We start from the raw sequence: 14,750 nt of genomic DNA, 5'->3' as shown, positions 1-14,750 counted from the left end.
TATATATATATATATATATGTGTTTGTGTGTGTGTGCATATGTATGTATGTATATATATACACACTGGTCATTTCTTTGGCACTGGATATTTATGGCACTGGACTAACTAGGACTGAGTACACGTTATCTCATGTGAATGTTTATAAATGTACTGGTGCATGAATTGTGATAAATACCAGAGTTGCTGATTGCACACTCAACAGTCCCACAACAAAAATACAGTCAACTCGGACGCATTTTAGGGTTTAAAATAATCATCAAAATAAATTCATGTTTCTGGTTGTTTTATTTCTAGGCCAAACTCAAGTTGATGTAAATCTATCATAAGCCTTTGGGAAAAAAACAAAACAAAACTGTACAATGGGACAGAAAATGAAATAAACTTATAAATACAAGAATGTATCTGTGTCCAATGACAAAACAAAGTCTAACATGCGTAGTGAACAATTTGATGTAATAACATTAGAGGTCAACGTTTCAGGAAACCCAAGGGGCAACTTAATACTTGCAATGTTGATCCTCACAGTTGGCTTTGTCCTTTCATAAACAGATCCATTTTATGAATAACCCCAGTCTAAACCAAAATGATAGTTCATGGTCTGAATCGAATAAAAACCATAATAAAAGAAACTCTGAATCAAACAAGGGTACGCACACTTAGCATACCAATAAAAGCCACATGCCTCAGTATATAATACTAAAAGTAGGGTGCTTTTTAAATGTCTGTCCTTAATTTCTAATGGTCTGGTTCAGTCTGAGGACAGGCACTGTGAGACCCATTTGAGTTTTTGCACTTGTCTACTTCCCCACATTGGCAACATATTAATAATAACAATAATAATACTGTATTTACAGACTGACCAGATTGCCGACATGGCAAGTTTTCACAAACAGCCAAACTTAGGTCAGTCACGGGATGGTTATGTCATCAAAACATGCAGGCTATTTGTTAACGTGCAAAAGAGTGCAACATCTTTACCTTAATTTTGTGGGGGAGTGAGAAGCAATGATTGAAAGGTATGTACAAAACACTTAACATCAGATGGATGTTCTCAAGACGAACGAGGAAAAAGAAAGAGTTCAGACCTTTCAGAGAACAGAAAATCACCTCTATTTCTTGAGCCAGAGAGGGTTTATCATTAGTGTCGTAGACACGTGTTGGACTTAGCAGTGGCATGCTTTAGCAATGTAGTAAGAATGCCTGTGGACACACGTATATCTTAACAGTCTGAGTTTTTTTTAACGGAAAAAGGAGCGCAAGGCATAGTAGTTTTGAAATTTCCATCACAATCCTCTTGCTCCAAGAACAAAGTGTATATCGGTTTCATTCATTGTTTCTTGACTGAAGATGCTCCAGGTCACGTTTTCAACTTCATTTGAGTGTTCGTGAACTTTTTAACTGACCGTGTGTTATGTCTCGCATGTTTACTTACGAAACCCTTCACCCCCCACCCCCCCAAAGATAAAAGGAAAAGCTCTACATTCAGAAGTTTGTCCTTGTGTTCTGTAGCGAGGCTCACATTTTTAACACACAATCCATTCTATAATAAAACCAACACAATTGCTTTCACTCTCAACATTATTGGATGTGGTATTGCGGTCCCATGACATAAAAATTAATATAAGAATGTTTTAATCCTACTTTTGTTTTTTTTTGGTTGTCATTGTAGCCAAACCTACAAATTACTTCTCTTTTCTTTACATTTATCACTCGGCCAGCCAAATGATCCACTAGCATCAACGGAGATTCAAGTGGGGTATAAGTTAACCCAACTGTACCCATTTAAAATATCCAAATAACTCAACTAAACCTTTAACACCACTTCCAAACATCAATAAGTTATTACTAATAAATGTAGTTAACGAATCACCTCTTCAGAAGCTGAAGAAAGCCTGTTTGCTAAAATTAAGGAAGCAATGCCTATCACGAAAGATCTGCATGCGTTTTCCTCGATTCAAGCCCCTTTACATTCAACATTCCACAGATGGAAAGATGCAATAGAGACTAACTAAGAGGTTTCCAGGACTTGATGAAAAGCAAAGTCTGATTGCAGTGAGCAACACATCTCTCTGGGAAAATCCAGCAAGATTGTGATGAAACAATAAAAAAAGATGTCTGGAGGAGGCACAACTATGTTCCCAAATGCACATGTAGGGCACTGATCAGAGTCCATCCAGCTAGCTGTGAGAGGACACGTCTGAGGAACTGCTGCTGTTGCTGTTGATGGTCTGGGCTCTCTTAATATACAGATTTAGCAACTTCATCTGTGGAAAGAAGAGACACAGGGAATTTCAGTCCAGCACATGCTAATACTCCTATAGACCTATGTATAGACCTGGTTTCTCTGATAAGAGCATGTTTTTTACACTTTCAACCGTAGTTGTGTTATCTTAGAAGGTCAGGGTTAATATTTACTTTTGCATTGTGTCTAAAAAGGAGAAAGTTATTTCATCTCTATGGGCAATGTAGGTGGTTGGACAAAATATGATGCAACAAATTTACCACTTTGCAGAAACCATACTCAGCACTACACTCATATCAATATTTTGAATAAAATGCAAAGAGTGGAAACTTAACTAAATGTCTTCCTTCCTATGTTATGTGTACAGATGTCTTTGTAACTTTTCTTGGAGCATTTAATGAAAATTATCCAGAACTTGTCTGCGTCATATTTCACCACAAAATATACCACAAATTATTTATTTGATGTTGAGGTGTAATGTGACCTGAAAAAAAGTTCAGATTAAATTCAGCCCTTCACCCCCAGTTATTTTTAAATGTATTGAATGTATTAGGACTTAGTGACAAGGAGGTTGAATGGGGTGAACCTTTTGGTGGACTTTGAGAGCATGTGAACATACCTTGCTACCTGTGAGCTGGGCCAAGTGTGGCTTCAACTCCTCACCAATCACGGAGTAGATGGCCACCAGACAGAACACGCTAGCCTTGCGAACGCTACTTTCTGTATTATCATAGCCCTGCAGACAGAAAGACCATTTTGGCATTAGCATTAACATCTCTTAACACACACACACACACACACAAAATCAAGAGTACAAGAGGCAAAAGTACAAAGGCGACATGCTGGCTATGCTCCCAACGTTTACAATGTTCCAATTTTCAAACTACTCGAACTGACATTCAGTGATGTCTCTCTGATAAGATGGAAGTAGGAAATTTAAAACAACTCTAGAGACTGTATAGGAAATAAGAGAGTATTTCCCAAAGAGGCTATTTAATGTAACAAGCTGCCAACATAAAATACTCACTTGTAAGAGGCCAGGGATGATGTCTGGCAGCAGCTGATGCAGGGACTCCTTGGCAATGCGCTCAACCACTTTACTCTGCATCTTTATAGCAGCCAGGTTGATGGGGTAGTCTGCGGTCTGTACGATTGGACACAGCACCTTGATGCATTGCTCTGGGTGAATGGAGCCGGCCAATGTAGAGGCAGCCTCTTCAGCTGCCCTTACCACCTGCACATATAACATTTAACAACCTGAGATCTGACAGAAAATGAGATGGAAAAATAACTTAATTTGGATTAGGTTGCAGTACTATAGACTGCTCTATAACTGCTGTATTACATGGAAAGGGAATAAGTACATTTGGGAAATTAACTGGCAAAGGGCTTATCCTCCACAGGCCTGTACTTTATTCATTTATTCATATAGGAGTTGGGTTTGGCCATCTTGCTTTAGATGTAACCAAGGTGCTCAGTGTCCACATGTGCAGGTGTTGCATTTAAAATAGGATTAAAGAGACCAATCAGCTCATTTTACTCTCAATGAGGCTGTTCCAAAGAAAAAGTCACCTGGCCAGCTTGATTTCTCAGAAACAATGTGGTCATATGTGAGTGGTATTATGGTGCCAATGGAGTTCGGTTTAAAAGATATATTCATATACTACAAAACAAGGTTTAATCTGATCGCATTACTACGGTACAATGAAGTCATACAAAACATTACAGTATAATAATTTATTAATTTGTCTCTTCACCTTTACACATTATTGGGTTACACTTTATTTTAAAGTGTCTTTGTTACACTGTAATTATACATTTAAGTACTGAGTAATATTAACTACATGTGCTTACTATAGGATTAGGGTTTGGTTTACCGGCAGTTGCATTTAATTATGCATAATTTATAGTTATTACTAGTAACTGCATGTAACAATGACACTAAAATAAAGTGTTACCCATTATTGCTATTATTATTGAATATTTTTATATTATTTATAACAAAGTTCTAGTTATACAAATTAAAACCGCAAGGAATTATAACAAAAGCTACTACATTTTCACCCCAGCTATAAATAAAAAAATACAATACAAAAGCAGTAACGTATTACTTTAATCACAACGTATAGAACAATACTAGCTAAAGTATGAATTTTGAGTATTATCAAAGTTGTACTGCTTAAATTGATTGGAGGTTAAAAGAGGTTACATTTATGAGAGGGCTGATTCTAACCTCTTTATGAGAATCCTTGTGGGCTTCTAGTGTTTTCATGATGGTGAGTTCTGCATAGTTCTTGAAGCGCGCTGGCTGGTTTCTCAGGATTTCCTTCAGAACCCGTAAAGCCAGTGCTCGGATAGTGTGCTAAATAATCAGACAGAAAACCATTACTAACCACATGCAGACCTACAAATGCAACTTGATATGTGAGCATGCAAGTTATATGATGCTTTGACTGACATCTTTGTCCCCGAGTGTCTCCAACAGCAGCAATAGGATTGTTTTGAAGTGCTCGTCCCACACAGCCAGGCTGTCTTCACGGGCGATCTTCAGCAGCTCGATCAACGCCCCCTTCCTCTCCTCCACTCGCTCGTTGTGATTAGACAGCTCCTTCAGCAGGTCTGCCACCAAATCTGAACGATTCACAATGACTCAAGTCAGAGCAGAAGACAATCAGCATAAACAAGCTATTGTTCAAATTAAAATGTACTGGAACACTTTGGCTTTTTTGGCTCATCTCGAGTATAAGATATTCAATATTACTGAAACCTGTCAAGAACATGTCTAGGGCAGTGTTTCACCTCAAATCTAAAAGAATTGCATTATATATATTATATATATATTTTAAACAAGCCTACTTTTAGTCATCATGCATCATGACATTTAAAACAGTGCTAAAATATAAAAAAAATTTGGTACTAACATGGTATTACTTATTTAAAACAAATTCAGATTTTTTTGTGTATTTTTCATTTAGTATTTTGTTGTAATTCTATTTTTGTAGTAGAGTTTAATGTATACTGATTGAAATAAAAAACAATGCATTACAGTTTAATACAATAATTACAGTAATAACAATTCTCAATGAAATTAAATAATATAATTGAAATAATAAAATGGATATGTTTTCATAAGATTTACCCTTATGTCATTATTAGTAAGTACTTTAAAGGTGCTCTAAGCGATCTCGGTTGGCGTAACCTCTTGTTGATGTTTGAATTATTATCAAACAAAACGGAGGCTAGCTAGACCCTCCCTCCTCCTCATCCACGCAATAATCCCCCAAACCCCACCCCACATCATTCTTGTCGGTTATTGGCTGGAACAGTTTGTTATGTTTCGTGGTGCGGGTCGCTCTGTTTATTGCTCAGTTTGTTTTTGCTGCTGTTTGTGGAGCTTGGGCTCTCTGCAGAGACCGCGTTTTTTTACAGTGTGTTCAGGGGACAGGCAGCTAGCTGATAGTGAGGAGATGTTTGCGGTATGTGAAAAAAAAATGTTTTGGCCTAAAAAACGTGCGAGATCGCTTAGAGCACCTTTAAAAGTAGTGTAAAATAAGTAAAAGTGTTTTGATGTTAGTTTTAGTTAGTACAGTTGTTAGGAAGGTTTAGACCCAGGTTAATCTTATGAGTTAAAGCAATGTGTTTGCAAACAGTGAAGCTCTGTTAGTGGCAAAGCAAAATGCAGTGAATCATCACCAGGTTTCCATTTAATTTGAACATACAGTCACTCAATAAACAATCCTACTATCTGACTGTATTGCCTCATATTAGTGCAGGTGGCCTGTAGCAGCTATCATATAACCCTGTTAGCAAAGCAGTTGTGTCATTTAAGGTTGACATCACATGAGAGACACTGAGATGGATGACACTGAAAGAGAGGGGGTGGAAGGGGAAGTAAATGAAGAAAAGTGCAACGGTCTTGTTTAATTGTGCAGGTCTTTACCAGGAGTAAAGCCCTTGGGCAGCACCATCTTGTTCTCACCACAGTCTTGCCGACGGCCTGTAGAAGGGGAGGGACAGGAGGGGAAGTGATGACACACAAACTCCACTGTCCTAAATGCTACACCTGCAACTTACGCTAAAATATACACACACAACAGTTACCCCTGATCCTCAAATCTGATTGGCTGAGAGGTCTCTCCAGCCACGCGACATTCTACCAGTATCACCACAGGAACCGTTTCATCATTAGTATCACTCCGCTTGTAGAATTTCTCACAGTGGGTGTCATGGCGGAGGAGCAAACCACCTATAATTTTACAAATACTACTCTTGTTGTGTTACGGAATGTAGTTTCAAGAGTTTTTAGGCTAGAATGTAGTTTAAAACCAAAATGTTTTTTATATGCCTCTTTATACTCTATGAGTCTTATTTCTTGCTTTTCTTGTTTTTGCTCAAAGTGTTTCTTTACATAATCAAAGACAATGGGTGCAGTATGGAGTACAGACGTGAGAGTGGATGTACAAGCTTTGAGCAGCGTAATGACTCACAGTCTCGGAACTGCTCCACGTCGTCGTCAAAGACGGCCTCTTTCAGGGCACTTTTGTCATAGGCCGTGATCGTGTCTCCGTAGCCATAGGGTGCAAACTCTCTCGACCGTGGCACAGCGAAAGACCGCGGGGACGGTGTGTTGAGCAAAGATGTTTTGTTATCCAAAGCGGTTCGACCACCCTCCACTACATCCAATCCCATCCTTGCATCAGACCCTGGAGATGCCCCTTCCTTCCCAGTCTAAGTCAGGAAGAGTCAAAGAGTGTTAAATATGCGCTAATTTGGAGAAAAGAATCTAGATTACTTTGCATGCACATTGTATCTGCAACTGAAAGTGAATTTATGGTCCATTTTAGTTGTGGTAGGCTCTCATCACACTCTCACAGCTATTTTTGGAATTCTAAATAAGTAAATAAATAAATACAAATAACTAAATAGAAAAAGGTATTATTAATTATTAATAATAAAGTAGATGAATAAAGTAAATCATAAAATAATAATAATTAATGGATTATTTAAAAAAAAAATTTTTAAATTATTATTCATATTATTGATTTTATTATTATTGATTTTATTTATTATATTTATTGACCACAATTTGTGTTGCTGCTTTTTTCATTATTAATTATTATTAATAACATTAATAATAATAGCAAGAATATAAAATAAAATAAAAATAAAAATCCCCATCGATGTCCTTGTTCCTGTTGCCCACTGTTAAAGCATAGACTCACAGCATCATCCTTCTTCCCATCACGTCTGATTGGCTCATTCAGGTCCTCTTGGCTGCGGTAACTGAAACTCTGGATGGCTTCTGTGACACCACGCAGTGAGCTAAAGATCTCATCCGAATTCATGTTCTCTGTGTCATACTCCAGCATACTGAAAAGAGAAATAGAGTAAAAGAGGGAATAAACTTGACGTTAAATGGACTGCAACACTCACATAAACAAGAAAGCCAAAGCATACAAAATATTAAGTGGAAAACTCCAACATGCACCTACAAGTGAATAATTGGATGCTCCAAACATGGTCAGTTAGTAAAATACTGTGCAAAACCAATTTTACATCCATTAAAAAAAAAAAAAATCCTCCTCATAGTATTGTTTCTTAGTACATTTTTATCAACCACCATCCACAGAGGGAATTTTGTATTTGGAATGATTTCAAACCGTGGCCACTAATATTTGTGCATACATGCCCCTGTTAGGCTGGGAGTGGGTGGGAATCTAAGCACCCATCCCGCCCCCTCCTCGTCATGCCTAGCGGCTGAGTTACCTTGGTGAGAGCGCGCAGCGGAAGGCCCTGAGGGAGGGGCCGGCAGGAATAGAGGAGTGAGACGGAGGAGTGGGAGGAGGAGGAGAGGGAGAGGGGTGCTTTAAGAGCCCATCGACACTCCAACCCCATAACCGACTGTGCCCACAGAACGGCCGGAGAGGGAGAGAACAGGGCAGAAGAGGAAGAGAGACAGAGAAAAAGAGAGTGGTCCAGTCGGAGTGTTGTGATTAGCAGCATGGGTTAATAAGTTTAAGAGGACCAGAAACCCCTAAATCGTCATCTATAGTGTTCTGCAGACCTCTTTAAAAGAGTTGTAGACCCCTGCATGAGAGGATGACTCTGCAGGTGATTTGGCTCCCACCCCAGAAATGCAGAAATTAATTTTAAGGGTTTCAGGTTGTCAAGGGATGTTTTGAAGAAAGCAACACAGCAAGTCCAATTCAGATGTTTAGTACATGTTAGAGCCATAAAACAGGGTGACAGGCCTTTGAAGGTCTTCGTGCCAAGAGTGAGATCATGCTTTAGAATGATGAAAAAGAGGAAGTGTTACCTGGGTGAAAGACCCCCATGGGAGCAATTTGTGGGCGAGGTGAGAGGACTGGTCCTGCTGGTGGGGTGCCGGGGTGGCGTGCGGCCCATTGTATTGCTCGGTGAACTCTTTGAAGGAGAAAAAGATAAAATAATAAGCTTAATCATTTCCAGCTATAGCTAAACAACAGTCCAGCAACAAAACAATATTAGAGGCAGATATGTATCATTGTTTTCTTTTTGCCATTTTGCCTGAATTGCTGTTCAATTCTGGCTCAGATAACAGTGTGGATCACTTGATGCACTTGGATGAAGAGACACTAAAACTTCTAAAACTGTTTGTCAAGATTGCATTTATTTCAAATGACTATAAAATCTGACAAAGGCATCAAAAATCACGTCTTTAAAAAAATCAGACTGATCCAATTAGGGTTTAAAAAAGAAATAAATAAATTAGGAAATGCCCCTGTCAAAAATGTGATTTGCTCCTTTGAACTCTTTTAGGTTGGGACTTTCATTTCAACAGCTGCCATACTAAAAATTTCAATTTCAAAAAATGATAAAATAAATGCAGCGTTAGAAAACATAATAGAATGGTCTCAAAAGCATTTTAAAGTCCTTTGAACGGTAGTGTATAGTGAATCTTTTAATATACAATCTCATAAGAGATAAAACAAGAAATCTTACCACGCTGGTAGTGTTGCTTGAGTTCTTCAGATGGTTGTGCAGGAGTTTGGTGGCTCCATCCTGGAATGTTTTAGGCAGAGCGCCCAGCAGCATGGTGAACTCAGGAGTGTTCAGCTCAAAGAGTGAGATCAGCACAACCTGGGCGGCCTGCACAACACAGCACACCTCATGAGATCTAGCACACATACTAACACCTTAGTGAACGGGAGCACACTTATACATGCTGAGAAAATCCGGCGGCGATAACTCAGAACAGAAAGAGAGACTGTATAAGGAACTGTGACTGCAGTGCTCCAATAACCAGAAGACAACTGGATCTAATATGTCACCTACACACTAGAGTTCAGTTTACACATCCTTTGACATTTAAGAGACTGGGTCCAGCTTGATTTCCCAAACAAATTCCTGTTTGTCAAAAGCTCCATCAAAGCTTTCTCTAGTGTGTAGGTTTTCTCAGTATCAGGGATGGGAATCATAAAAGAATATTCTTGTTTCAATTCCCCTTAATGATTCTAGTTTGAGCGATTCAAATAACGATTATTTTAGTGGGGAAGAAAGAAAACACCTATTCTTACTATGTTTACTACCTTCAGTATCATGTAGTAACTGTAGATATGATCATTACAGATTTCAACAGATCAACAAATCATAAATAAACAGTAATATAAAATTGCAATTCTTGATGGTTATTTCTGCTCGGATAAAATATATGCAAAATATCACTTTTATCGCAATGAAAACAGCAAAGGCCCAAACAGTGAGATTCCCAACCCTGGTAAATCTGACTTGCAAATTTCACTCAATTCATAGATAGCACAAATGTCCATGACTCCGTTCTGTTTAATGTTAAACACATGCAAGAACACTGATTCACTCACTGTTATTCTGTGAAAAGAACCAAACATATCTTAAGCAGTGGAGCGTTAACAGCAATTGAAAAACAAAAGGAAACTTTAAAACACACTCGTGTAGTTATTTAAAAAAAAAGAAGAATTTTGCTCCCTTTAGCCTTCTGGTAGAATTGCATGTTAAGAGATTGTATTCAGCAGTCACTTCGCAAGGCAACGAGGCAGATTAGAGTGAGGAGAGAGCACACGGTTAGGTGCAGCGGTTACGTGTGGGTTTTTGGTTAGGCCGTTGGACTGGCACTACCTGCTTGCACCTCTCTTCCAGATGACCCTCTCCAGGAAGTAGAGCTGTAGTGCTGGGCCTGCCTGACAACTCCTCATATGCCCAGTTATGAAGGGTCTGGGCCATCGTGTCAGGGCAATAGGGTAACAGACAATAAAAGAGAAACTGATGATGACTACTTGTTGCCTTTAGGCAGCAACTGACATTGGGAATAAATGTCTTGCATCTGTTCATTGAGATTAATTGATGTTTAACCTACATTTTAAAAGTAAAAAATCTTGCAACGAAGATCAGAAATGATTCTTAATGGGATGGTTTGTTATTTAGAACAACATGAGGGTGAATGATGGTAAATGCTGACAGAATTCACACAATGAATTTGTGAGAATTAACCTTGAAATAAAAAAAGCTTTTTCAGTAAAGAGCTCAATCCATGTCATCTTATACTCCATCATACTCCATTATACTGCATTACAGCACTGATTTGAGCACTGTTTGTAAGCACATCTCCATAGAAACTCACTTTTCTAACGTCAGAGCTCTTGGGTTCTGTGGTCCAGGTGATAATGCGAGACACGGCTAATCTCGTCTCACTTGAGTTCACAAAGTCACCAGGGTCCATATGCCGTGCCAACGACTCGATGTACTTCAGGATGGCCACCTTCACCTGCATTATAACGTCAAGAAAATAAGGAATAACAGGCTCAGGACACTGTGAATTTGCAGCTGGGGTTTCATAAGCAGAATTGTAAGGAAACGTCATACCTTCAGATTGGGGGTTTGAGTCTGATCAACAATGAATCTCATTAGAATGTTAAACTGTTGGTCGAAGGGGAACGAATCTCTAAAAGAGGGGAGGGGAAAGAGAAAAAAATACATTATCCTAGCGGCACAAAAGTTCTAAACGAACAAAAGCGTAGTGGAGGTAAAAAAAAATCTCTTGACTAGGACTGTCACTAGAGACTGACCGCGTGATGTCCAGAGCCTTCTGGACCTTAGCTTGGACTGAGCCCAAGAGGTCAGCTCCCATTTTCTTCAGCAGCTGAGTGAGCAGTACAAAGAGCCAGTCCTGGAGATCCTCTCTGTGCACAGTGATGAAGTCCACTAGAGTCTCCAAGAACATGCTAAACACCTGGAAGTAGATCATCCAACGTCACACCAATGCTGCGCTGCATATCATTTCATAAACATACTAAGGGATTTATATGCCTTTCCCACAAATGTTTTAGAAAACTACATTTCTACATTCACTCAACAAAATGTGAATGGTGCTGGGCCGGCATGTTTCAATATGTTTGCAAAGGTGTTCCAAGAATGTTTAAGTGTGCAGCTATGTAGTGGCTAGGGTCGTGGGTGGTTGATAAGTTCAATTCAAGTCAAGTCTTTGTGATGACAGTCCAGTGGTTTTAAACCTTTTTGACTCTAAGCTATAATTGTCCATAACAACATTCAAAAATGGACTAAAAGGTTTCTTCTGCTGTAATGACAAAATATTGTTTTCAAAACTTTTTTTATTGACAAAAACTAGGGGTGTCTACGGTAACTAAAATTGTAATTAAAATAAACTTTTTTGAAGGGAGTGAAATAAAATACTAAATATCTTGTTTTGCAGATTTTAGAGCTTTTTAAAAATAATTTCAGGTCATCATGAAGTCTCCTTGTAAATTTGCTGTGGCCCCTGACCCCCTGGTTGAGAACCACTGTTCTAGTTTAATGAGTTCTTTGTTAATTGTAAATCTATGAGATTTTTGGAAGGTTGCGTGTAAGCCGGTTTTATAAGTCTGATCACTTATAATATAATAACATAAAATAATAGTACAACAGGCAGGATGATTTGATGTATCATTCATGATGGTGTGACAAGAATATAACATAAATCTATTTATATAAAAAAATAGTTCAGGTATTTGTAAGATCCACTTACTCTCTATTGTTAAAATCCACACCAAGGCAGACCATGCAAACAACAGGAAAAAACACATTCTATTAGTGCAATCTCATACCATTTTTGCAATCTCATAGTGCAATCTCATACCATACCTACACAAACACACTGTTCGCAAGACAAACTTGTTAATTTGACAGAATCCATAGTGATTAAAGCTTCTTATTTAGTCTATTATAACAATTAATTTAAAATAATTTCACACAATGGAACAATTTCACATGATGCAAGTAATCCTTCAGAAAATCCTTTATATGGACTGCTACCATTAATCCAGCCATTGGTAAGTAGATTAAGTCTGATCAAAGCAGCCACGTGGAAAGTATGCATCATCACACAGGTTACCTTGCTGTGAGGATCTGCAAACATCCTGGTGAAGATCTCACACAGCCTCTTCAGCTCCACACGGCTGAAACACACAAATATGATTAAAGGCCTGTTCCACTATAAGAATAAAACAGAAAAAGCCATTGCAAGCCAACTGGGATTTTGCACATGCATCATGAAGCCTATAAAAATACAAAAATGAGCAACAAAACAAATCTTGCTAGATACTGACTGGTTATTTTCTACTTGTTGTCTTGGAGGAAAATGAAATAACAAAAAAGAACCAAGAGACCCTTTGTGTCCCTCTGAAGGCCCCCACCTGAGAATGCGCTGACTCTTTAGCAAGTTCTGCAAACCCAGCAGGCCCTCCTTCCTCTCTGACCAGTTGGAACTAGCGCAGTGATTTAGCACCTCGGCGACGTCCTCCGTCTGACGCAGATAGTGAGGAATGCCTCCATTACGAGAGCTATAGGAACGCTCTGAGCAGGCACTGGATGCGTCACTGTTGGCATCGTCATCAGACTCGTACCTCCTTCTCACAGGCTTGCGCTGAGGAGAGGATGGAGCAGGTTAGTAGATTCAACAGGACAAAAAACAACAACAGAGTTCATTCAACAATTTACTGCGGATAACAACTTAAACATCATAAGTATGGTGTTGATATGAGAAAGCCATGCAGCATTAAAATAAATAACAAGAGTTTAGAACCATGGGAATTTGGCCATGTAAACATGTCAAAGTTTTAGGAGTGACGACCACATTTAAATGTGGGACGTAATAATTTAAAATGCCGATATGTGTGCATACAGAAAAATACATAAGTCACTCCTGAATTTGTGGTTCATTGTGATTTTCACAACGGTTTTGGTGTACTGAAGCTGTAAACAAGAAACATGGATGCCAACAGTTTGCTAACCATTACCTAAACTACTGTTAAAAAATTTAAGGGCAGTAAGATTTTTAAAAAATAATTACCGGTAATACAGCAATGATTACAAAAGATTTACATTTCTTTGTTCTTTTTAACTTTATATTCAAAGAATCCTGAAAACAAAACCCCATCATGGTTTCCACAAAAACATTAAGTATTAACTGTTTTCAACTGTGATAAAAATAAGACATGTTTCTTGAACACAAAATCAGCATCTTAGAATGATTTTTGAAGGATCATGTGACACTAAAGACTGTAGTAATGATGCTTCCAAACACATTCAAAAATAAATTACGGTCCCCAAAATTTTTAACGATAGTGTATATTCGATGAAGGAAATTAGCAATCAGAGACTCATTAAAGCAGAATCATTTTTAGTAAAATACTGTTGACTATGGTGGAAAGAGAAATAAGAGTTAAAATCTGTGTCAAGACAACAACATTTTGATTTTGTACACACTTCAATGACTTTCTTTCTTCTGCTAAACACAAAGGAAGATATTTTGAAGAATATCGGTAACCAGACAGTTGATGTACCCCATTGACTTTCATAGTAGGAAAAAAAATACTATGGAATTCAATGGGGTACATCAACTGTCTGGTTACCGACATTACATGTTCAGCAGAAGAAAGCAATTCATACAGGTTTGATGACAGAATTAAAAAATTTAAGTGAACAATTCCTTTAATGCAAATTCTGTTGCACTTTCTGGATTTTTCAATTGTTAGTTGTAGTAATAGTTAATTTAGTAGTAGATTTCGGTTGTTATTTCCATAAATAACTGAACTTTTTGAATGAATTTAAGAATTAAGAAAGGAGTGACAACTTTAGCTCCAGTGTGTACATGGCCGTTTCTCCAGACTCAGCACTGGATTGTAAAGGAACAATGAATAATTCAAACAGACAATTTTCGGCAGTTGGCAATGCATTAAGAAACATTAAAATCCTTGTCATTAGTACAGTGTGCGCAGGTGACATAAGTGAAGAGCGCGTCACACTGGGTAATTACATCTACTTATGTAGCAAAAGGGATGCTTCACGATGATGGATAACATCTGCCATGTTTACAACTTAATCCTGCTGTGTTGTCACATGTGAATTAATGATGATATACATTTTCCAAGTCAATAACACTGGGTGACTTATGCAGATAATAAATTGAAGAGATTAATACCAAATTGATAGCAAAA

At 38.1% G+C, this 14,750-nt stretch overlaps 1 protein-coding gene across 4 annotated transcripts in view; it reads right to left on the bottom strand.

The window, feature by feature from the left end:
• Positions 1–268: 268 nt before the first annotated feature.
• clasp1a (cytoplasmic linker associated protein 1a) overlaps positions 269–14,750 on the bottom strand; it is a 60,495-nt gene continuing 46,013 nt past the window's right edge. For 2 of the 4 annotated variants that reach the window (XM_079618757.1, XM_079618758.1), the window contains 14 exons: positions 12,948–13,177; positions 12,647–12,710; positions 11,325–11,488; positions 11,122–11,200; positions 10,880–11,023; positions 9,226–9,372; positions 8,561–8,667; positions 7,467–7,614; positions 6,732–6,972; positions 4,703–4,875; positions 4,478–4,606; positions 3,272–3,478; positions 2,864–2,980; positions 269–2,266 (listed from right to left, as the gene is read on the bottom strand). In XM_079618757.1, coding sequence (XP_079474883.1) covers positions 2,180–2,266; positions 2,864–2,980; positions 3,272–3,478; positions 4,478–4,606; positions 4,703–4,875; positions 6,732–6,972; positions 7,467–7,614; positions 8,561–8,667; positions 9,226–9,372; positions 10,880–11,023; positions 11,122–11,200; positions 11,325–11,488; positions 12,647–12,710; positions 12,948–13,177 — 2,037 coding nt within the window. In that variant the 3' untranslated portion in view covers positions 269–2,179. Of the gene's footprint in view, positions 2,267–2,863; positions 2,981–3,271; positions 3,479–4,477; positions 4,607–4,702; positions 4,876–6,184; positions 6,242–6,731; positions 6,973–7,466; positions 7,615–8,560; positions 8,668–9,225; positions 9,373–10,377; positions 10,474–10,879; positions 11,024–11,121; positions 11,201–11,324; positions 11,489–12,646; positions 12,711–12,947; positions 13,178–14,750 lie in introns of all 4 variants that reach the window. The other 2 variants (XM_079618755.1, XM_079618756.1) reach the window with 2 other exon arrangements.

Source organism: Phoxinus phoxinus, assembly GCF_949152265.1.
Source record: "Phoxinus phoxinus genome assembly, chromosome: 7".
Taxonomy (NCBI): Eukaryota; Metazoa; Chordata; class Actinopteri; order Cypriniformes; family Leuciscidae; genus Phoxinus; species Phoxinus phoxinus.
The sequence above is the reverse complement of the archived record's forward strand: the minus strand, read 5'-3'. Positions and strand labels throughout refer to the sequence as shown.